The 25,492-nt window shown below is 31.6% G+C and overlaps 1 protein-coding gene across 8 annotated transcripts; it reads left to right on the top strand.

Annotated features, from left to right (window-relative positions):
- Positions 1-102: 102 nt before the first annotated feature.
- LOC128192383 (AMP deaminase 2-like) lies at positions 103-25,353 on the top strand. 8 transcript variants are annotated; one of them, XM_052865000.1, is made up of 19 exons: positions 103-258; positions 2,875-3,091; positions 6,809-6,856; positions 9,618-9,768; positions 10,935-10,949; positions 12,344-12,524; positions 13,436-13,468; positions 15,350-15,572; positions 15,915-16,044; positions 16,241-16,378; positions 17,632-17,694; positions 18,306-18,437; positions 18,619-18,782; positions 18,954-19,080; positions 19,535-19,698; positions 20,235-20,355; positions 20,983-21,156; positions 22,929-23,039; positions 23,169-25,353. In XM_052865000.1, the coding sequence occupies exons 1-19, from the start codon at positions 198-200 to the stop codon at positions 23,355-23,357; spliced, it is 2,442 nt and encodes an 813-aa protein (XP_052720960.1). In that variant the 5' UTR covers positions 103-197; the 3' UTR covers positions 23,358-25,353. The 8 variants fall into 8 exon arrangements, with proteins under 8 accessions (XP_052720960.1, XP_052720961.1, XP_052720965.1 ...); XM_052865001.1 differs by lacking the exon at positions 17,632-17,694 and adding an exon at positions 16,977-17,039; XM_052865005.1 differs by lacking the exon at positions 6,809-6,856.
- The last annotated feature ends 139 nt before the right edge of the window (positions 25,354-25,492 follow it).

Here is a 25,492-nt window from a genome sequence, read left to right as displayed (position 1 = left end):
TTAAACGATGGCTATGCTTAGTATATGTATAATAATTATAATAGACATTGCAGTAGTTTTTCAACTGGTTCATTGGTTCTTGCATCTTAAAAGAACTAGTTTATATAGCTCTTCAATTCACGGAGATAGAAAAAGATTATATTATCGTCAGTCGTAGTTCTAATCTGAAATTATCCAATAAATAAAATTTAATTGAGATGGCGGAGAGAAACGAAAGAATGGATGGTAGAGATGATGACCTAAAGAGACCAGCTCAAGGTACAAGTCCTTTATCAATTTAGATCGCTTCAGTATTGCTATCGCTTCGTAATTTGTTGACTATATAATCATTTAATGATTTATGCTATTCCAACATTGAATCAGACAATGGTATATCATGGTATTGGTATAGCTACAGATTATTGACCTATTAACAGGATTATGGATGCAATATTTTGATGGAAATTTTCATGTTTATGAAAAAAGTTGTGAATATGTCAAACACTGACTCCTGAACAGGCCTGTTTAAACATATGAAAACAAAATATCTCGTTGTGTGTTTGTCCATGAATATCCTGTCATCTCAAGGTCTTGCCTGATTCAACCACAGGATCTTATCAGATTACGTAGCTCTATTTGTAGCTGAAGATTTATAGTTCTAATGAAATATTTCAATGGCAAACATAGATGTAGGTGTGCGGTAGGGGTGCGATGATACACTTACCCCACAATACGATACGTATCGCGATACAGACATTAATTTACAGAAAAATATGATACATACATACCTTGATACTAACTCTTGATGTGCTATAAAAGGTAACAAATAAATAAATACACATACTTTAGAATTGTTGAAACTTCAACATGTTCAACTTAAGAACCTTACTTTATTTAACTTAATTTATTTCTGCATATTTTTCCTACACAGCTGTAAAAATATCAGAACATCAGCATGACCTGCTTAAGTAAAAATCTAACATTGTTATCAATATCTTTATTATAACACTCCCTACCATTGAAATATTTATGTACTCACTGTAGATAAAATGACTATATAGGATGACCTTTAACTTTATTGCATTTTGAAGGTGCATCTGGGAATGTGGAATTAATTTCTTGCGACCAACAGAAAAATCATTGCATGGACGATGCCGTTTTTTTCGAGTAGCCATATTGCATGTGATCCCTGAATTGTAGGGAAACAACTGCAAAATAGTGTTTGCATCTAAAAACACTCCATATGGAAAATATGTTAATCAATTTTGTTTATCTTACAAAACCCAAAATGCTACTGCATCAGGGGGCGAAATAAGAAAATGCGCAGCACAATTTTCAACACAGGAAGTTATTTTTAAAAATTTAATTTTCATACCAGATTGAAAATGCTGAACTGCTGTTTAGTCTGAAGTATCATGAATCAAATCGTAGCCTATTTTTACCATGATGTATACAGCCTCAAAGTTCATCGTTGTACTCTTAGTGTACAACTAAATGCAGGTCAGTAGCTCCTGGTCTGAAAATATTCAGATGGACGACCAAGGAGCGACAGAAAGTGCCTCCCATTGTAATGTTTTACAATTTATGGTGCCAAAAAACCCCCACTAATTTTAATCTTATTTCTGAACACATTCTGTAGAATATTTGATTCCAAAATATTCCTCAGACATTCTATTACAAAAATTGTCACTCAACTTTCCTCTCATATTCTTTTTAATCACCATCACCAGTTCTGCAGTTAGTGAAGTTTGTTTACAAGTAAATATGGTGACTCTCAATCTCGACTTGAATTTAACATAACGGTACTTCATTTTCCAAGGTTGATTAGCTTGTTTCAGAGAAAGTCTGAGGCCATTTAAGAGACATTATCAGTTGTAAATTTTAAAAAGAATTTTAATGGTACTAATCTTTTCCACAGAATATGTGCAGTTAATCAGTCCATAACTAGAACAGTTTTTTTGTGCGCTGTAAATTGCAGTTTTTACTCAAAGATCAGTTTAAAAGACCCCTCTTGAATTTAAAATTGTTCAGAAAATGCCAGAGATTTTTCATTTGTGATTGTAAATTACATGAAAGCAATTGGATGAAAAAAAATTTGCACTGTTTTCTGAGAATTTATAAATGGACTGAAATTGCCTGTCTTTTCTTTTTTCATTTAATGGGTAAAAAAAGGAAAAATATATAAGAGAAGAGTTATGCTTCTTTTGATCCTATAACAGCTAGGAGGAAATATCCATATCCCCAGAACAGACATTCAAAAGTATTTTCAAAAAAAATTTTAAATTGTTTTTGAAGGTGACGCAAGTTATTCATTATTACATGTACTGAAAAACTTTTTTTAAAAATAGCATGTAATTTAAACATGCATTATTTAGATTTAAATAAAATACTCAAGTGCTTTTGTTGTGTATACTGGTATTCATCTCGATATATGTTTAAATGTTCTGTTAACCGGATGTTGCATAATCCGGCAAAATTTTCATAACATACCTTTGCCAGATTACCGGTACACAAGTTTAACTGTACATTTCATTAAGTTTTGTAGTACAAATACAGGTAATTTAAATTGGCAGACGTTTTACACATTTGTATATTATAAATAATGTTATTTATATGTAAAGTATAAAATCAGAGACAGTTGTAACTCTGTTTGACCAGTTACCAAATTTATGAGCCATGTTGCATACATCAGAGTTTTTAAATACCACATGTATATAGGGATTTCTATGTTAGTAAATCACCGATAAGTAAACATAATGTGAAATATATACAACAAAATTTGTTGACTGTTCTTCAGGGGCAAGTTGTTGAAATATTCTCCACCAAGGTGTGTTTGTGCATGCATAGCATTCTACGGGTATAAATAAAACATTTTTATGAATTGTTCATTTCTAGATGAAATCCTGTCGCCAACTTTTGCGCCTACCAAACTTAAATTCCCAAACCACATCCACACAGAAATGGATGAAAAATTTCAACAACTGGCTGACACCATTTTGAGCAGAAGCACGGAGATAATTGGCAAAGAAGGGTCTGCTCCCTATGAAATCCCGGAATACCCCATTGAAGAAAATGAAAGGAAATTTTATTTTGAGAAGCAACTCAGCTCAAGGTTAGTGGAACGCACTTTTATTGCTTGTATGAATACATAAACATGTACATACAATTTTGATACATGCAAGTACATACCAGTATATAGCTATCTTTGGCACTGTTTTTTCATCGACACTAAATGAATTAAATGTAGTCATATCCATTACAGTCAGTATTACTATTTATGATAATGATGCCATTAATTATGGGTACGTTTTTTTATGCAAATTTTTGTTAGCAACATTTTTGAGCTGTAGCTGTAAATAAGCTCATAATGCCTACAATGTTCTAGCTTTTTAAAAAAAAAGAATCAATGAACAAGCTTTGAATTAACATCTGATTTCCATAAAATCTAGTATATGTTGAGTTACTTAAGAAGGCTTGATGGCAGTGGCCAATTTTGGCTGTATTGATCTGTTTAAGAAGAGCTTTATATGAAAAAGTTGGAAAATACCCCCAAAAGATTAGATATATGGATTTTCCTTTACTAAATAAAGTTCGATAGCTAAACAAATCATATCTGAAGATTTTAGGTAAATCTGATGGTTAATTTCATCCAGCCTCTTAGGAAACATGTACTAAATGTGCTTGGCATACTTAGTGTTTATAACAAGCATATACAAGGGTTGATCCAAAAGTAATGTCACACAATGCCCTGTTTTTGTCATAGGCACTTTATCAAATAAAATAATATATCATAATTTTCCCAATTAAACTTCAAATTTTATTCAGAAATCTGATTAAATTTCATTGAATGAAATCTATTTAAGATATGAATGTTTTTAACATGGTATGTATATGACATCGCCTCGTCATGTTTTATAAAAGCATCTGCCATGTTAATAAATGAATTAGATAATAGCAAGTATATGCTCTGAAGGAATATTTAGCTACTAAAGGTTTTTATGTCATCAGCCATATCAAAAGGCTACTTTCATTACAAAAGTCATAGATAAATCTGATTGCACATCAAATAATCAAATAGTCTACTATATCAAACACAAAAAGAGTAATAATTTGTTCAATTCCCCCCAAAATATGATAAAAATCTTCAATAGAACATCATGCCTATTTCTTCGTAATGGAATAAATTAAGTTTGAACCTAATGCCAAGTATCCAGAAATGTTGTCATCAGCGTGCAGTGATTATATCCTTACTTCATGCTTTATAGAATTATCTTTAGAAATAATTATATTAATGCATTAAAATTTTCTGATCTGATTTGACATTGATAAAGGTTTCAATGTACGGATTTTTGTCACTTTACGCAGATTTTCACAATTTTATCACACCTTTGACATTACTTTTGGATCGATATCAACCCTCATATACATATAAGTGCGTAATTTTGCATCCAAATATTTTTATGCATGTCTAGCAAAATAATTATTATGGAGACACAATTATAATAATAAATGTTATTATTTAATTGTCAAATAATTCTTATAATAAATAAAAGATTAGCAAGTGAATTGCATGTGCTGTTTATTTCTCTATAGAAACCGTTCCAGGTAAGATATTTTGCGATTTCGATTGGAGCCATGAATTAATTTTTGATCCTATGGATGCTTCATAGTAACAGCAGGACATGTCATGATCCAAGGGCAAGATTTATGTCATGAGTGCCTCCTTTTCTTGATTGCATAAGAAATTAGCATTTAGCATATTCCCAATTTTTTTTTGGAAAAAAAAATCATGTCAATGATTTTTATCCTTTCCCCAGACTGAGAAAATCACCAGCATTCCTTAGCTATTCATTATTGTTGAAATTTTACTGCACCTACGTAATAGACCCTTATTAGGGATTTACATTGTAAATTGCAATGGGCATGTTACCATATTTGTTACGGATCATGTTTAGTCCATTGTCAAATCCCTGAATGAATCAAATGTCCCAAGATTAAAAATGATATCTATATATATATATAACCATATTAAATATTAATGTCCAACCACTAGTATCATTATCGGTACTTTAAGGTGCCCAGGCCTATCTTCTGTATTATAATACTAAAAAAATGCACCCTTTATATACCTAATTTAAAAATCCAGGCATGCTGCCTGCCACCATATATTTTAGATCATGACCTTTTCTAAAAACTTTACCTAATAATTCAAATGATAATTTTTAATTTGATGACCAGTTATCAAGCTAAGAAATATAATTTTTTATTCATATTCACAAAATCCATAAATATACAGAAATCTCTAATTTTCTTAGACTACTTGAAGTCAATTAAGATTCAGAATTTTGATAAAACAGTCTTTGGTATCCGTTTATGCTTTGTAATATAATTATGCTCTCTGAAATTCATGAAATTTTCATGAATATCTAATCTGTTTGAATGAAATGTACTGGACTAGGATAGTAGGTACAGGAACATGTAATTATATATAAACCTAATTGGTATAGTATAATAAGTTAATGAGATAAAACTGCATGGTCATTACATAAATCTTGTCTTTATTCTGATTGCTTGCAAAAAATCTTATTTCTTCATCACTACTGAACAGCGCGCCAAATGTATTTACTCATACTGTTTTTAATTAGAATATCTACATGTATGAAAATAAAAACAAAAGCCCAAACTGATTTTAAACTATTCAGTTCTACCATCGTTACGACATTTTTTGTATATGTTGATATAATGTTGATAAAATATGGCGTAACAAATGGTTCCAGTACTTAGCGAGAACTGATTGCACCTCAGTATATTTATATGCATGTATGAATTCACAAAAGTCATGTTCTCTATAGTAGATTACTGTACAGTAGGTATGATACCCTTAAATGCCGGTAATGATTGGTAATGTCATATCACAGTCACAGATTTATCTCTGTAGAGGCAAAGAGTGGAATTAGGTAGATCAAGTAGACAATTTATTGATCAATCTGTTTACAGCAGTAACACCAGATTTCTCTGTCAATATATATTTATATATCAAGCACATCCTTGTGGATTATGTGATGCTCTGGATGTTGATTTTAAACATGTAACTTTATATAATGGTCATGAACCGGTACTTATATTCTGTATGACCACCAGTAAGGGTCACGATGAAAATTTTAACAGTGCATTTATTTGTGTGAAGGATGTATTCAATGTCTGATTTTCTGAATGAATGGACAGTGATTCAGTGATCAAGTCTGGATGCCATTAAATTATTGATATATCAAATGTTGTATGTACATTTCTTAATAATTTCTTTACCTGGTAATAATAGATACATAGATTTTTAACTGTGATACATGTAATTACGAATTGTTATTCACGTCATGTCTTTAATTATGTGAACTTAATACTTTTATGTTGGATGGTACCCCAGAATGTTGGTCAGGAGTATATAGATTCAAATTAGAATTTACTGGTAGTTTTCGTTAGCATGTATATATTGTATATCCATCAATGAATATGACATTTCAAAACTATGTAATAGTAAAGTCATCATAGCAGTGTGAATTCATAGAAAGGAGACATAATAATGATTAGTACAAGTTTAGAAAACATATTCTGCATTGATCGTTGTATATCTATGTCCGTCATGTCTCGATTATATACATTTAATGTGAGAAACTATCATTTCATTTTGCAGTGGAGACTATGCATCAACCTATAAATTATTGTCTCTGTTTAAAACTTGTTTAAAAATTTAAAATGTTATTTTTAAATTCACTCGACTGAGTGCATGTCCTGCCGTGTGATTCCGACCTTCATGTTTGCAGCCTCTTTTCAGATTTTTTAACACTGGTGATCAAGCATCCGCAGATCATGAAAGAAATAAGTGAGTGACATTTAACCATGGTGCACTACAAATGCATGAGCTTGATGTTAAGGGAAAGGGTTTTAGAATACATTTGATAAGTAAAATACAGCATGGCATATCTTTATTTAATGCTTTTTCATATATTATGTGTTTTGTAGATATAGATTGTTTTCTTCTAACCGAACACAGTCATTAATCAATTAATTAAATGTAACTATGATGTCATGTAAAAAATGAATAATGTACATGTATTTCAGATTTTTATCAAACAATATTTGAGTAGCATTTTTAAGTAGATCAATATACTAGTATACAGCACATTTTTAAGGAAAATATTACTTGCATGATGTTTTGTTTTTATGGGGAAAACAATACATGTATATGGTGAATATATCTCTGTCTTTAATATGACTACATGGAAATTTAAATTAAAAATGTTGTGTTAAGCCCCCCCAAAAAAATTGCAGAAGCTCAGGCTGGCTCTTTCCCACTCCATAAAAATACAAAAATTTACTAGGAGGAAAAAAAAAAGATAAATAAGGGTAATATATGAGAGAATCACAAAAGTATATATAAACGTTATGATATTTTGGTCAGCACCTGTATAAAGATTTAGTACAGAAAATGTATTTAAGGCTGTGTGATTGTACTTAAGTGGATAAAATCAATATTCTGTAAATCTATAATAATTAAGTGCCATATAGTCTTTTCCCGCCTACTGTCTGATGGTAGCATCAGTTGAAATGAACAGCAATATTTAGATGAATTTTATGGTCAATGGATGCTGAGCTATCACCAGGTGCTGGCTCGCGATCACTGAATTAAAAGAGCAGTCAGATCTTTGCCAGCTTAATTCTAATGATTATATATATTGGCATGAAGAGAAGAAGAAAAAATGAGCGAAAAACAGTATTACATGAAGGGTGAATGATGAAGTCTGCAGTTTTCATAATGCTGATGGTAATTGATTATTGATTTACCCTAGTACGATGCTATGGCTGGAACACATGTACTGGAATTACTTATTTCCATGGGTATAGACTGTAATTATGTAAAAATTTTGCTGATCTTGTATGTGTTAAAGGGAATCCTTGGATATACATGTATGTTCGTGTACTTGTGATCATGATGGTAAATATATTTAAAAGTGACTGTAATGTCAGATGGTGACTTAGTCACTAGAAAATCATATAGGTGTGAATTTGACATATTTCATCGATGCATATATTTATATAATCATTATTGTAAGATATGGAAGAGAGTTTAATCAATTGAAAAGAGAAAACAAATTAGATTGGCAGGTATCATTGCTCTTTAGTTGTCCATGGTTCATGAATAAAACAGAAGTGTTGGTGTAAGTGTGCCTATCCTTATCAAGTTCTAATTACACCCCAGGCAGCAACTAAGATATGGAGGATATATTAATAATATTTACTACTTGTTGATTTTGACCTGTTTATCAGTCAGTTAGTAAGTCCATTTTTTTTTCAAAACAATTCATTAAGCACTTATGAAACTGAATTTCTTGTAACTGTACAATGTAGTTAAAAACATACCATAATGATTGATAGATGTACTTATTTTCAGGGAATAATCTTGATTTGGATTTAAAATTTTCTAAGAGTTAAAAGTGCCCTGTTTTATATAATTATCTCATATACCGGTATGTAAAAAAAAATAAAAATTGCCATTAATTCATTTCTTTTGAATTGTGAAGCATTATCAAGTAATGCACTGGAAGCATGGGTAAATTATATTGTACATGTATTATATTATGGTTTTTCATTGTAGAATTGGCTTTAGATTCAATGTATTCGGGGCAAAATTCAGGGAGATGGCTTTAAATTAAATGCTTATTAGATATCCTTCATTCAATATAACTGTACATGTATTTATCAAATAGATACAATATGTATACACACATATATATATATATATATATATATATATATATATATATATATATATATATATATATATATATATATATATATATATATATATATATATATATATATATATATATATATATATATATATATATATATATATATATATATATATATATATATATATATATATATATATATATATATATATATATATATATATATATATATCTGTTGTGTCAGTATTTGCATGTTATTGCATGAGATACATTTGAAAGAAAGAAATTCATTGCATGTCATTTACAAGAAAAATTGCACATAAGAATATTATTTCAGAGTGGGTTTTGCATGGAAAAAGAAGAAATTATTAAGATGTCAAATAAATGAGACCATCAAAATATACTTCTCCTGTTATAGATATATGTCGCAATCAAGATCCTCTTATAAGTGTTTAAAATGTAAAAAGGCATATATATATATATGTTAATCATACTTGATATTTGTAAATCATTAAAAATTGGTTCATTTTCTGTCTTTTGGGGTCACTTGCACTATTAAATTAGATAACTGTAGAGAACTTTAATTAATGAATGCTAGTTGAAGCCAAATGAAAGGAGGGAAGTGTTGATTACCAGTATTTAGTCAACCAGAAATATTGACTAATATGTCTGAACATTGTTTATGATATAATACTATAATATATATGTTTGATAATGGTAATCTATAGTTATAACATTAATACCCCCTACCCTTGGTACTTATTTTATTTGATAAATTTTGTATTTTTCACAAACATGTATATACCATGATCATGCTGTGTCTTGAAGTGATAAAATATTTTTAAGAGGGTAACTTATCAATTGTATAAAATTATATTTTAATGCTTATAGCTCTGTTGGCAAACCGAGCGCCATGGACAGTGAGTCCTACCAGAGAATGTCCTCCACTGACGCCTACGATGAAATCCCAGAGGTCAAGGAGGAATATGACCTAGCGCCCGACTTCCAGCGAATTTACATCGCTGGGCAAGAAATTAGTGGGGTAAATACATGTAACATTCTCCAATGAACTTATAAGTTGAAAATGTTTGGAATATATCCAAAGTTCTTCAAACCTGATTAGAATTTGATTATTGTTTTGAATATGCTACTTGCTTCCTTTATTATGCAGAAGCATACAGTAGATATTATTCAAAATATGGTTTCTAATTTTATTCAGATTGAGATTAGCTCCTCAAAAGCTTGCAGTCTTCTAAAATCATGTTTCAATAAATAAGTAGCGAGTGGAATTCAAAGTTCTGAAATTGGAATAAATTGTCAACTGTTTTGATAAGCATGCACAATATATTGGATGAGGGAGGGGGCACTAAGCTGATTAAGAATTCCAACTGATCGTTTTGAAGAAAGGATTACACTTTTATTTCAATGGTAACATAAAAATACTGAACAACTCAATGCAAAACAGAAAATGTAGCATTTCAGTGTTGATTTGATTTAAAGATATAAATTGATATTTGCATATGCATTGTTCTTTCCCACTGTAAGTCCATAGGGAGGAACTGCAATTATTTTTCCATAATCGCAATTGCTCCGTCTGTATACTATGACGTCATAAAGGTGTGACGTCGTATATTTTTCCATGACGTTATAGATTTAAACCACTATACGATACATCATGTGTTTTTCTCCAACTCCATAAAATTGATGTATTTTAAAATATTAAAACCTGTCTTATAATAACATTTTAAAAGATTTACTGTTATTACATATCATTGATTCTGTTAACAAAAATACATTACAGTCTGAATGTTTATTTTTGATGCAATAGCTAACTGTCAAGGTCTATAAGGCTAATACAGGGCATTTGTGAGTGGTAAAATGCAAATGTAAGTAATAAACAACGATTATTTAGTGAACATGGCGTTATGAATAGCAACTGCTCTGCTGGCATATATTCCATGATGCGCTAGCGCGCATCATGGAATATATGCCAATAGAGCAATTGCTATTCATAACGCCATGTTCACTAAATAACGTTGTTTATTTCTTAAGTGATGATGAAACTTGAAAAATTTGTAATTACATGAAGTTAGTCTTCAGGCATCAGGGTTGACCGGGATGAAGAATCATTTGAATTTTTATAACCTTTATGGGATTGATATGGTATCAAAATGTTGTGCATATGTTGATCCTCTGCTCTTGCTTTAGATTTCAAGCCTTGGGGTGAGTGTGAAAAGAAACCCTATACCTCTCATTGTAGATTATGCCCCTGGATCTCATGTGTACTTTTTGTTTCTTTCCCCTTATCATTATAAAATTACATGTACTTAATATGTCGGTGTATACCTGAAGTGTTTTTTACAATTTGAAAAATATCAGATAAAAAAAAGCTAGTTTTAAAAAAAAAAATGGATCAAAATTCTGAAACTTACAAAAAAGTATTTTTACATAATGTAAAAAATGCTGTACTGAAAATTATTGTCAATCAAGTGCTAGCTGGGTCTATTGAATAACTGTTTGATGTGAGAATTTCCTACACCCATAATCCATGATATTGGTACTTATATGTATATATCTACTTGTGACCATGTTGTAAATGTGCACCTGTGAAATATTAATTCTCTTCTGATCAGTGTATAAATGTATGATTTCACAATGTAATCATTCCTTTAGCTAGATCATATTTGTGATATAGAGATTGTCTACAAAATTTGCTATAGTGGTTTTAATCATTTTTAGAGACTGAAGGTCCTTTTGGGTTGTAGATCGATCTACCTGCTTAGCATAATTTTGCAGACAAAAATATTATAGTGGTCATAATATAGCTGATTTCACTACTGTAAATTCCTTATATTTCGCAAGTACTTATTTCTGCGATCCCCCTGTTTTCTATCAAATCGTGAGAATATGAAATCGCAAACGCCGAACTTTAATCCTTATTTCTAATAGTTCCCAGCTCAAATAAAAATAATGGCGATATTTTTAAATCCGCGAAGGGTGCTTCTCGCGATTTTACACGGATATTAATTCCTTGCGTTTAATTAGGAATCTACAGTATTTCATCATTTGATATATACCATTTAATAGAGTCCATAGAACATTGAAATTGGACTGTGCGAAGGTTACAGATAAACATCTGTACTTACATGTATTTCGTATCTTCACATCAGTGAGCATAAATTGGTTCACAGATATCTTAATTTAATTGTTTAATTTTCTTTTACAGTAACATGTGATATATTTTCAATGATAGGAGCAAGTTAGATTACATTAGGATACATATTCAAACTACCATATTTTTTTTCCAAAAATTGAGTTGGGGAAGGTTTCGAAAAGGATTCTATGTACTGTAGATTCCTTATTTAATGCGGGTACGTAATTCCGCGATTCAACCATTTTTCAACAAATTGCGAGAATACATAATTGTGAACACAAAATTTTTAATATAGTCTCATTTCATTTACATCTGTCTGAAATGTAAAAGCGAGATTTTAAAATCCACAAGATGTGCCTTTCGTGATTTTTCGCAAATTTTAATTCCTGTCAGTGAATTAGTAATCTACAGAAGTAGATTGTTCATGTTATATTGGTAGATGCTTTCATTGTTCTGACTGTAGGTACCCATACATGACCTGAAAGAGGCATCCAAGAGTCTGGTGCAGGCTCTGATGATTCGAGAGAAATACATGGCCATGTCGCATCAGTCTTTTCCAAAGATCACTGCCCGCTTCCTCCAGAATCTAGAAGATAATGAGGAGTTCCAAGGAATGAAGGAGGGCTTTGGAAAGGGCTCGACAGGTAAACAATTGCAACTCTTCCTTTTTTTAAATTAGTTTCCCTGAAATCCGTCTCTTTTTTTATCTGATTACTGGATTACTATTATGTATATAGTTGTAGTAAAAAGTTTTAAAAGTTTTTGTTGTTGTTGAAAGTTTATTTAAATATTTAAGCATTTATTTTTTTGCTGCTATTTGATTCCTTATATTTTCCATTGAATTCTGTCATTTAAAAAAATAATGAACTGAATTTTGAAAAATTTTGGTGCATTAATTGTCATTCTTTTTTTAATGACTTTATCAAACACATTTTTAGTACACAAAAACAGTCATGTAAACTACATGTGCTTAAACTTTATAAAAGCATATACATTATAATATACATGAATATGAACATGCAGACATAACAAACTGGAGTTTGGTGATTGGCTTAATCAGTATAGTGAAATAATTAATACCATCATTAGAGGAGAACTTAATTGCATGTTGTAAAATTTGCATGCACTTTCTTAGCAATAGCTTACATAGAGTCCACGCAAGAAAATGTTATATTTTTACATGAGAGGAGCATGTCAGAAACTATGATGCCCTTCTTAAACATTTACTACAAATGTATCTGTCTCTTTCAATGAATTGTCAGGAAGTTCTAGGATCTAATCAAAATCAGTTGTTTATATAATTAAAAAAAATATATTTTCAGTACCCAACCAAGTGCATAATTATACTCGTGTCTACCATTATCCAAATTCAATTATACATGCATATATACCCTTATCTTGAATATACACCATAGGCTATAAATAGATATGAATTATCTCTGCGGATGCAGATTACATGCAAAGATAAAAGAGTGACATAAGTGAACAAATTCAATGATGCCGATAATTATAGCGGGGCGTAATTGTAGCTTGATGACCACTGCTTTCGTTGTAGATGTGGATGGAATACCATACTTTGATCGTAGAGGTATAAACCTGCTGTGTTAGGTGCCTCTTATAAATGTGTGATCTAGCAACTTTAGAGTTCAGCCATTTTTTTGTTCACTTGAGCTCACATGTAAAATTAGTGGTGTTTTTCTCATGCAGTTAACTTTGATTATGATCAAAATTAATGCATGCATTTTCAGAATCTTGATGTAGATATAATTAACGATTGTTGAATTATTCTAGAAAAGTTTGCTTAGCCTATGAATTATAAAGCAATGTGTTCAAAATTGCAGTTATGAGCAATGAATATTCAGAGTCTTTTTTCAAATGATGTTAATTACATGTATTGTGAATCTGTGAGCTCCAGTGAATAATGCACTTACAAGAATAACACCATTGAATCCTACATTAACATTTTAATTTCCATGATGCAAGGGACATTAAAATATAGTACATGTACAACTTGTGAACATTAATTTGACTTTATTTGGCATTTTTCCCCCGCATGGAGTCTAATGCCCATGCAGCCCAGAAACTATACTGTTCGTTTCATCTTACAGAGGGAAGAAAATTCTGAATTAGATACATTATTATGTTCCACAGAAAAAGTAATCATGCTTTGTGAAATTATGTAATTTGCTTTTGTTTCACTTTGAAAATATATTTATATCTTGATTCTCCTGTTTTTTGAAACCCATATTAAACATCATGCTTGCAGTTGGATCCCCCCTAGCTCGATGAATCATACAAGTCCCTTTTTACACCTAAACCTTTCTTTTTACTTGGATTTGAAAAGTCAATACATATATATGTCAGAGTGCTGGTCATAATTGAAAGATGGGAATTCTGTATCTTATACCAGTAGGGTGTAATTGTTTCTAAATTCTGTTCAAGCACAATTTTTGAATTATTACTTGTGTACATCAACACAAATTGGAAAAATAAATTCAGTTTAATATATGAATGAACATAAAGTGGGTCTGAGCTTTGACCTCAAATTTATTCACTTTAAATTTCTTTGAAGGATTTAAGTTGAGAACTGAGTTAAGCGATTTGAAAAGTTAGTGACGGCGGAGCTGTTACATTCAGAAATCAAGTAAAGTACAGGCAGAGACAGTACTATCTGATATCATGGAGTTCCCACTGTTGAACATGGAATGCACTCTGATGCTATATGTATAGACCATGATTCAAGTAAAAAAGATTGAGCGTAACAAAGGGATCTTACTGACAAATATACATGTGTTAGCGTGCATATGAAACAAATGCAATGCATGTCAGTTTAAAATATCAAAATAAATTTGAGAAAAATGAAATGAGAAAGGTGCAATTGTTAACTTGATTACAGGTGAACAAAAGTAATTGCAAGTAAAGACTTATAAATTTGCATTTCCTTAAAAGCTATGCAGCTTGCAAATACATGTATATATAATTATGTACATGTATAGGTACAGTGTAATATGTTAAAACAGTCTACATTTTTATTTAAATTTAGTACATATTTAATTGTAAGTCTTCCTGAAAATTTATTATTATTTTTAAAGATTATGATATATTCACTCATGTTTGGATTAATAGGCCACTTGCTTTATAGAGGTGTTTCTTCCATTTGGCAAATATGTCTTTTAATTGATTTATACACTAGTGGGTGTTCTGTTAATATTTGTACCATCTATTTTATTGATGTATTGCAGAGGGAACAACTTAATTCTGCCTAATTGTATGTAACATGCTACTTAAATGCAAATTGTTTCTAAATAGTTGTTAATTAAACATAGTTTTGTTTGTCTTGCAATAATTAATTCTTATGATTAATCAACTGGGCAGCTAATCAGGATCGAGGAATAAGCTTTCTAAACTTTGCTTATTTCAGTCTCTATTGAGAACATATTAACATCAACTTTCTATCCTCAATTTTCAGTTTCCGATCATCCTTTCCACCCTCCAAAGAAAGAAGATCCATTTGACATTGAGGTGCCCATGGGGGTGGAGTGTTCTTTGAAAATGGTTCAGGGCTTGATGTATGTCTATGAAAACGAGGAAGCCGTGAAGAATAACACCCCCCTGGAGCTTCCGTACATCCAGCCCAAGACTTTCCTGGCTGACCAGAACATCATGTACGCCCTGATCAGTGATGGACCCCTGTGAGTGGCCTCTTTGTCTGTATTTTAACACTCTATAACTGCATGGTTGTCCGATACGCGATTATCTCAAATGCAAAAAAGTGGATTTGATATCATTGTTCTTATACATATATTAATGTTTGTATAAATACCAAAATATGAAATGACAAAAATTAAATAAACATGTACCTATTTTGGAATATTGCAAAAATTTGCACCCGAAGAAGAAATCATTTTACATTGAATTTTGAAATAACTTTAAAATATCTAGTGATATCATATGATATTAGGTGTATAACATAGTATTTTGTGGACAAAACAAGAAATTTTACAGGTTGATTGAAATGAATACTCTGCTTGTAGGAAATCTTTCTGTTATCGGCGATTGAGTTATTTATCGTCCAAATACCAACTGCATACTCTAATGAATGAATTAAAAGAATCAGCAGCCCAGAAAGAGGTTCCCCACAGGGACTTCTACAATATCAGGAAGGTAATTCTTCCAATTACATTGACTGCATCATTTTACTTTATTTGTTATGAACAATACAACCAAAGTTTTTATTAAATGTACATATATGTACATGAATCCCCATGTAAATTTTAACTCTTTAAAAATGTGAAAATCTCTTGTCTTTTGAAACAGATTGCAATAAATCATATTTGTTAAATGAATTTTGCCTTGCCAGGTGGACACGCACGTCCATGCATCCTCCTGCATGAACCAGAAGCATCTGTTGAGATTCATCAAGAAGAAGATGAAGACTTGCTCAGATGATGTCGTATGCAAGGACAAGAAATCTGGGAAGGAGATGACGCTTGCAGAGGTAAGCTTAAGTTTTCAAGCAGACTTGCAGTCCCCAAGTTGATATCCTTATTTCTCCAAGGTAATACATTTAAGTAATAACATGATTTTTATATCTGTATAATGTTAATATCCACTATGGTACATGTATACACATTTCTCAATGTTGATGAATTTATGTAATGGTAGAATTTTGAAAAATTACGTGTACTGATAATCATGAAGTTTCCTTTTTTAGGCATGTGAATTATGTGAACACCTGAAAGTTACCTGTACTCTAACTGGTTTTTAAGTTTTTTTTCTCTGTAGGTGAAAACTATTAAATACCAACAGAATCACTTGCTTAGATTAATTTGACCTATTTACCTTCAGTAAAATACAAATACATACCATAATCCTAATTTTTTTCTCATTCAATTAAAACAGAAAGCCCCTTCTAAGATTGCACTACATTTACACAACCTTTAGAGGGGTGTGCAGAATATCACTCCCCAAAAACTAATGAATTATTGTATGATTTCAGTATTATTTTTGAATGCTGTTGAATTCAATATACATGTACATTGTACTGTAAATACACATGTTTCCTGGTCAGGCTAATACATCATTTTCGTTTGTAGGTATGCGAGAGTATGAATATTCATTCTTATGAATTAAGTGTAGATGTTCTTGATGTTCATGCAGTAAGTCTTGAGACACGTACCTTCCTTTTACAGGCATTGTCACGCTGTTGTAGTCACTGACCCTTTTTTTTTCTCTCGCTTTGTTGACTTTAACTTTGCCCAGGACTGAAAACCTACTATAAATCATTTCAGCTCATTATTAGCTTATTTTTTATATAAATAGAATTCTTTTTCAATATTAAGATGAAACCTTGAGAAGTGACTTGTAAAAATTGTTAAATAGGAAGTTGAATGATTTTTAGAAAAATAAGTTTCATTAGTGAAAGGTTTTATGAGCTGCTGTAGGTTCCTTATTTTATGCGAGTACTTAATTCTGCGATTCATCTTTGCATCCAATTGCAAGAATATGAAATCGTTAAAGCTTGATTTTTATCAAAGTTTCATTGATTTTCATCTCTTAGAAAAATAAATGTAAGACTTTAAATTCTGCAAAAAGCTTCTCACTATTTTCTGCCGGTGTTAATTCCTCATGTTTAATTAAGAATCTGCAGGAAATGATTCTGGGATTTTGGGTTTTCAGTCCTAGTATCTCATAGCTGGCTTTGAAACAGTAAGTTGACCTGCATGACTGATTCCATTTTGTTCTAATCAGGTGTTTGACAGCATGGCGCTCAAGCCTTATGACCTCAGTGTTGACAAACTCGATGTGCATGCGGTAAGTCTCCCGCTCCTTATACCATAGCTGGGACATAACGTTTTATACTATCTTTATTCCTTAAAAAATTTCTTTAAAAAGTCGTGTACTATATCTCTCTATTCCAAAAAATAAAGGTGAACTTGCTCCATCAATGTCATCTGTAAATATCGATGTGGTTGTATTATTTTTCAATTGTTAAAAGTTTTTTGTGGTTTTTTTCACAAAAATTGATTTCTCATTTTTCTCTATGATTTATCCTAATTATCAAAAGGAAAAAAAATTAACAACTGTTTCCTCCATCCCTAGTGCACTAGGTCTATTCAGGTCTTCCTACGTTTTCATTGTACTTATATGTGTATTACTTATTATAGTTGCTTAGCTGTACTTATTTGTATTCTATTAGGTAGTGGTATTTATATTATCTCACAATCTATATAATTAGTAAAATCTTCAATGTTTTTTTTACATGAACACAAAAATGAATATGAACTCTTCCCTTAATTGTAAGCCAAAAAATAGTAAATAAAGAAATTAATGTTTTATTAATATTGTGAAGTTTAATTTTTGTATTTACATGTATTTTGATGGTGTACATTTCTTTGAAATCTAAATAAAGAGCTTTGTTGTAGGATCGGAACACCTTTCATCGATTTGACAAGTTCAACGCAAAGTACAACCCCATAGGAGAGAGCAGACTGCGAGAGATTTTCATCAAAACAGATAACTACATCAATGGGAAATACTTTGGACATGTGATTAAAGTAAGTTTTATTTTGTACCGAGAAGATTCATGTACATCATGAAATTTCAGGATTTTTGAGAAAAAATAAAATGAAATTTGAATTCGCATCATCATAAGAATAAAATGTGAGGTGACAATTAACACTTTATTGATGCTTTATTTTCCCATGATGGTTAAAATCTACTATCTTATTTATGTAGGAGGTCATGGAAGATTTGGGAGAGAGCAAGTACCAGAATGCTGAATACCGTCTGTCCATTTACGGACGATCCCGAGATGAGTGGGACAAACTCGCGTACTGGGCCATTGAAAACAAAATCTACTCGGATAATGTCAGATGGATGATTCAGATTCCAAGGCTCTAGTAAGACTGAATTCATTGTCAATCTTAACATTAATAATTAAAATTTGTTGCCAAATGTTACAGTTCTGTGTTAAACAGTACAATGAAGGGTTTTTTCCCCTGACAAGTTATTGCATTGTATTTTATTTCAAGTTTTGATTTTGATTTATCTGACTTTTTGTTGGTTTATAGTGACATCTACAAGAGTGCAAAGATTGTGAAGAACTTCCAGGAAATTCTAGAAAATATTTTCATGCCTCTTTTTGAGGTCACCCGAAATCCCCAGTCTCACCCAGAGTTACACAAGTTCCTTATATATGTAAGTATTCAGTCATTACAGTCACAATAACATTTTTCAAGTGTCTACTTTCTCTGGTACAATATCACATCGACAGTAATTGATATAATGATTTGTATTTATGCATTCAGTGAGGATCCAAATCATGGATTTGTGTTGTGTGTTGTCATCTAAAGAATAGCAAAACAGACATCTTTTTAATAAGTCAAATTCTCGAATTCTATTACTGGTATACATTGGTATTAAAGTATATAACTTTTTGATTAAGCTTCATTTCGCAGATTTGCACTGTAACTCTTTAGAGTGATTAAAACCCCTATTCACAATGTAGTGCAGAGTCTGCAGACTAAACTAAAGCATTAAAAGCTAAAATTATTTATGAAATTGATAGCTTAAATGAATTATGGTAATGTGAAGTTTCACCATTAGTGTTAAAACAATAATGCATGTTTGAAAATCAGCCATCTGTTTTTAGGTGAGTGGGTTTGATTCGGTGGATGATGAATCTAAGACGGAGCATATCAAGTTTGACCTGGAGACTCCCCTCCCTGAGGACTGGTGCCAGGATGAGAACCCACCCTACAGCTACTATCTCTACTACATGTATGCTAATATCACAGTGCTGAACCAGTTCAGAAGGTAGGAACCAGTAAAGGGGTCACTATGTAGTGAAACTTTGAATTGATTTAATATGTATGTGTATGGTTTGGGACAATCTAATTAAAATTACCGGTAGATCTTTGATCCGCTCCTAATAGATCGCTTTGTTTAGCGATCTATTAGGAGCGGATCAAAGATCTAATTTTAATTAGATTGGGTTTGAGCATAAGATTTTTCATGTTCATGTTTTTCTTTCTAACAATGTGGTACGGTACATTTCATATAAGGACAATTAATGTACAATTTTTTATAGCCTTGAATCATCAGGATCGTTTGATTAATCTCAAATTAAGAAAATCAGTGTTGGATATACTAGCAACAAGAATGTATAAATAAAATTTCTTAAATACTGGTATGATTCTTCCTTAGAACCTTCTGTTTGGTAGGATATGACAGGTACAGGGTGATCCATAAATTCTGAAACTGTTATTGTACTATTGATATTACAAGCTTTGCCTGCAGGTTTATACATGGACTGTCTCATTAACACTAATGATTATTTTTTTTTTCTTTAGGGAGCGGTCATTGCCGACCTTCACCTTGCGGCCTCACTGCGGGGAGGCAGGTAACGTGACACACCTGGTGGCAGGCTTCATGCTGGCCGAGAACATCTCCCATGGTCTCGTTCTCAGAAAGGTAATTTCTATCGCAAATTATAAAAGTGTTATCTTTTTCGACAACACTGTAAATTGATTATTTTTCATATAAAGTTTTGTTGGTTTGATTAATTTTTAGTCTCTATTCATCAGAATGAAAAGTGTATTTCTAGTTCGCTGACCAAATCTGAATTTTACAAGTCAATCCTAAAGTTATTAATGCCATCTTCTTAAAATTTTTTGTTATAAAATACGAAAAAAAAAAAATACATTTATTCATATAAGATATTTTTCATAACTTAGACCATTATTCTGTTTTTCTTAGGAAAGACACTATTTATCCAGTTAGGATTAAACTTAGTGCCATTCTTAGAAAAATTGATCATAATATAATACATGTATAATAATATCTTTGAGTTTTTAATCTGTTCACTTGCAGAGGTATGATCAAATAAAATTTTTTATGCAGTTAGTATGATAGCATTGTTAAACCGATATGTATATAGTATGCAAGATATGCAACTGATATATTGAATACAGGTATGTATTGTATGAATATGCTGTTACAAATGCTATATCTGTTGTGTACAGGCCTGTATATTCAGAGTACATGTATTGTTTTCAATCAGATATACCCACATGTACAAGCTTTGCTGTATATTCACAGGTCCCGGTGCTGCAATATCTGTACTATCTGGCACATATTGGCATAGCCATGTCCCCCCTCAGTAACAACTCACTGTTCCTCAACTATCACCGCAACCCACTGCCCGAGTACTTTGCTAGAGGCCTCAATATCTCTCTCTCCACAGATGATCCACTGCAGTTCCACTTCACTAAGGTACAGTACATGAAGAGATTAACAAGCCCTGGAGCCATAAAACTTAGATGAGTTCACTCTTCATTGCGGTCTCCCTTTTACAAAAGGAATAGGTAATGGAAAAGTGTCACTGATGATATTAAAAGTGAGCTCTTCTAAGTTTGGCCACAGGGCTGACATTTTACTGATGTTGACTTCAAAGAATATTTAGTTGAGGCACGATAATAAAAGGAAAACCCACCTAACAAAGGCTTTCCAGAATTTTCAAAACTCCCTTATCAGTATGCAAAGGTCATTTATTTAAATGTGAATGAGTGAATTTGATATGTCTGCCAGTCATATGAACCAAGTGAATATTAAATAACACTTCTGAGGTTTTAATTCTAGGGGCTGAAAAAATCAATTTATTTGTAAAAGATTCCATTATTTCATATCCAGATCTCCGAAATAACTTGCATTTTTTCAGCAACTCCTGGCTTTCACAGAAAATATTGATAGCAGTTTTTTTTCTTAAAATACAAATGCATTTAAAGATAAATGAGGGAAGCACAGCATTAGAAATAAGTGTCATTGAATAAAAATCCTCCTTCTTCTATGTAATCCTTCTAATCTGTAGTGATTCCTGGGTAAGAAAATTTCATCCTATTCACCACTTTAGATTTTTTGGTAAAGTTGTTGCACATACTTCTAGAGATACATGCAGCACAGCAGAAGTCCCCCAGTCTGTTCATGTATTTCAAATCACAAAGGGAGTAGTCATACGATTTGGATTTTCCAAGTGCAGTCCAAGCCTATACATGTGTCACATACTTCAGCAAATTGCTTTTCATGTGATCTCTGTCCCAGCACAAAAGGCATGTACTAGGTATATAGCCACTTACAACCCCTGCCCAACCTGCAGCTATGCCAGGTTTCTGTGAGTGCACCAATGGAAGTAAATTGTCCTCCAGAAATTTTTTCATATTATTTGTTGTTTTGAAAACACAGTTACCAGTGTTCCAATATCTTTGGTACCTGACCCAGCAGGGGATAGCCATGTCCCCCCTCAGTAACAAATCCCTCTTTTTGACCAGCTATGCGGCCCATCCATTCCCTGATTTCTTCAACCAGGGTCTCAATGTGTCTCTGTCTACAGATGGCCCCCTGCAATTTCACTTAACGAGAGTAAGGCTAACTTCCTCAGTTCTCTTCAGATGATGTAGATTGGGAAATATTTGCAATGGTTTTAGTTTCATTTTGTTTGAGATTGTAACCATTTTTTTGTCACTAAATTAAGCTAAGCCTATCGTGAATGCTGATTTTCCTATACCAGGCAATGGAATTCTTACCGTTTGTTTTTTAAAAGTAGATTTTTATCAAGCTTGAAATAAAAAAAACTTTGAAATCAGTTCTTTGTATCAAATCATGAAATTTTAGCATCAAGGAATTAAAGCGACTTACAGAAATGTTGGTCGATGGAGATTGTGGTTGTACTTTGCTTGTTTATATGACACATAAAACATGAAGGTGTTATATTTTATTCATATTCACGCCATTCTGTCATAGTTGTTGATTATTTTTCTTCCAGTTAGTTGGTTGTTTTTTTTTCAATATACACACCAAGCAGTCAAAAGTAGGAATTTAATTAACTATTGATTTAAAGTTGTGAAATTTTTTTTTTTACAATTCAGATAGGCATCTTTATTATTACATTTAATTAATTATAGAAATTTGTTGATGTATTAATACATACACCTATCATATCTGTCAATGGGTCAGTACCTGGATTTTTAACACCTGATTGTAATCAACAGGAGGCCCTGATGGAAGAGTACAGTATAGCAGCCCAGGTGTGGAAGCTGTCCACCTGTGATATGTGTGAAATTGCCAGGAATAGCGTGTTGCAGAGTGGCTTTGAACATGAGGTAATCATTAATGCTACAGCCAAGCGGTAACATATGATGTTCTTCTATTTTTTCTACCCTCAGTGATTTTAAAAAAAAAATCTATGCAAAAATATATATCATGTCTACATGTGAATTTCTGTAATGCAGGTGAAGCGACATTGGTTAGGGCCAAATTACACTAAAGAAGGTGTGGCAGGAAATGACGTCAGTCGAACCAATGTTCCGGACATTCGCGTGGCGTACCGATACGAGACACTGGTGGAGGAACTGAAGTGTATCTGCCGTGGCGCCATACTGTATGATGAGTCGATGGATTCTGTGTCCAGTAAAAAGTAAAAGTGCTCTAAGTTCTTCCAACTACCACCCCCCTTCACCCTCCTTCCCTTTTGAGGATCTCTGTGACTTGCCAGTGATAGTTGTTAATTTATTGAATCTGTTGTGTATTAATAGATTTTAATCAAAATAGGCATTTTTTTGTTTGAAAATTTTTATGAATACATTGTATATATATTTTTAGTATGATTGAAATGTTACCTTTGATATACATGACTGTGTTCCTAAAACATGTATACATGATTACAGCCTCTCAAATTGCTTTGCAATTTTTTTTTAAAACAGGAGGTAATTTTGATTACCGGTATATTCAGAATGGCTTTAACTTTAACTGCATTTATTTTTACTGGAACTTGGCAAAAAAAAAAAACCCAAAACCATGAGAATTATTGAGGAATCAGGTACATGTACAAATGTATGTAACAAGCTTTTATGTAAACTTTATTTTTATTACACTTTGGTTTCATACACAATCAAGGTACTGTGTGCAATATAAATCAACTTTTACAAATATTTAATGCATGTGCTATACAGATTTTTAAGTTGTTACCCTCAGGTTTCGATTTTTACTTCCTATAGTATTAAGTATGAGTAATTAGGAACTTTAAAATAAGCTAATGATTATTGTGAAATTATCTTATGTTCTGTGGTGAAAATGTCATTTTTTGTTGCGTTTTAGATGCTCACATGATATATGTGTGATTGCTAGTCTTTCTATGTGATACTAACATTCAGAAAAAGCATTCCTGTAGATTACTCCTTAGTTAAATATAGATGTATATGTAAGAGTTTGTTAGGAGTATTCTTGAATGTGTAATGTTGGTTATGAAAAAAAATTGTTTCGATTAATAGTTTAATAACTTATTATTATATTAATTTTGTAAATGTTTTGTCTTAATATCATAGTTAGCGCATTAGTTAATTTCTTAAATGTAATTTCACATATTGTATGCATGTATTTGCAATACTATATATCCTGCCAAAATTTTTAAAATGTTGTGCTTTTGATAGTTTGAAAATTTATTAAGTATTCACTAATATCCGATGTGCATTTACAATAATTTTGCTGGTATGTGCTATGTTCTTTGATTGCATAATTTTTTTGCTTTGGAACTAAAGATCTGAGAAATTGTTCATGTTTAAAATGTGACAAAAAACATGTTGAATGCTTAGCTCATAGCCATCTAAAATGGCCTGCTATAGAATTGGTACTTGCTGTAAATTATAGATCCATGGTCCAAATCAGATAAGTCTACTGTTACAAGCATCTGTTTTTATGATATATAAGATGGTAGTAAATTGTTTTCCTTAACAAGATGCTGATTCAAAAAGTATCTTTCTCAATTTTTTAGGTTCTGACAAAAACATTTTAAGATTAATGGGTGGGAACTGCATGTTAGGCTGCTTACAAAGAATTTTTAATAATGCTGGGAAACTTTCACCTTAAGCTTTGCTAAATTAAAACAATCCAGCATATTAGTAAGATTTATGCATATGAAGATTTAGTTGGCTTATAACTGATTTTGATTCAATTTTATCATTTAATCTTTAATTATTTCATTCACATCTGTCAAGATGATCACTAAAGATACTGCAAATTAACATGTACGGTATAGTTAGTTAGTTACGGTCTTTCAACACCAGAGTGCATTTCAATTTTTCAATGTAAGTTTAAACTGATATTGTGTGGTATAAAAATGATGTTTGTTTTAGTCAGACAAGAAGAAATTAATATACTAGGTACATGTATTATCCTCTGAAAATTTACATCAGTCAGAGCCAAGACTCTTTTGTCTCGCACAAGTTGGTGTGATACTTATATTACCCGGTAAGTACTAGTACTTTATCAGGTTGAATTCAGCTCTATTATTATGATATGGATTTATCTTATTTTTTAAGTTTGTTAATTGAAAACATGGTTTTGTGTATATCTTGGATGATTTAGCATTTGCTGCTTATAGTTTGCTCCTGTCAATAAACAGTTTTGATCAGTCAGAAAGTGGGATTATTATTTTGTTCATTCTCAAAGGTACAGGTAGGGTCACAGGCACCTTGCGTAACATGTATATATTTATTATATTAGGTGTCCTGTAATGTTATTTTTATGATTAAAAAATATACTCCTACCTGATAATACA

Source organism: Crassostrea angulata, chromosome 7 (genome assembly GCF_025612915.1).
Source record: "Crassostrea angulata isolate pt1a10 chromosome 7, ASM2561291v2, whole genome shotgun sequence".
In the NCBI taxonomy this organism is placed as follows: Eukaryota; Metazoa; Mollusca; class Bivalvia; order Ostreida; family Ostreidae; genus Magallana; species Magallana angulata.
The sequence above is the reverse complement of the archived record's forward strand: the minus strand, read 5'-3'. Positions and strand labels throughout refer to the sequence as shown.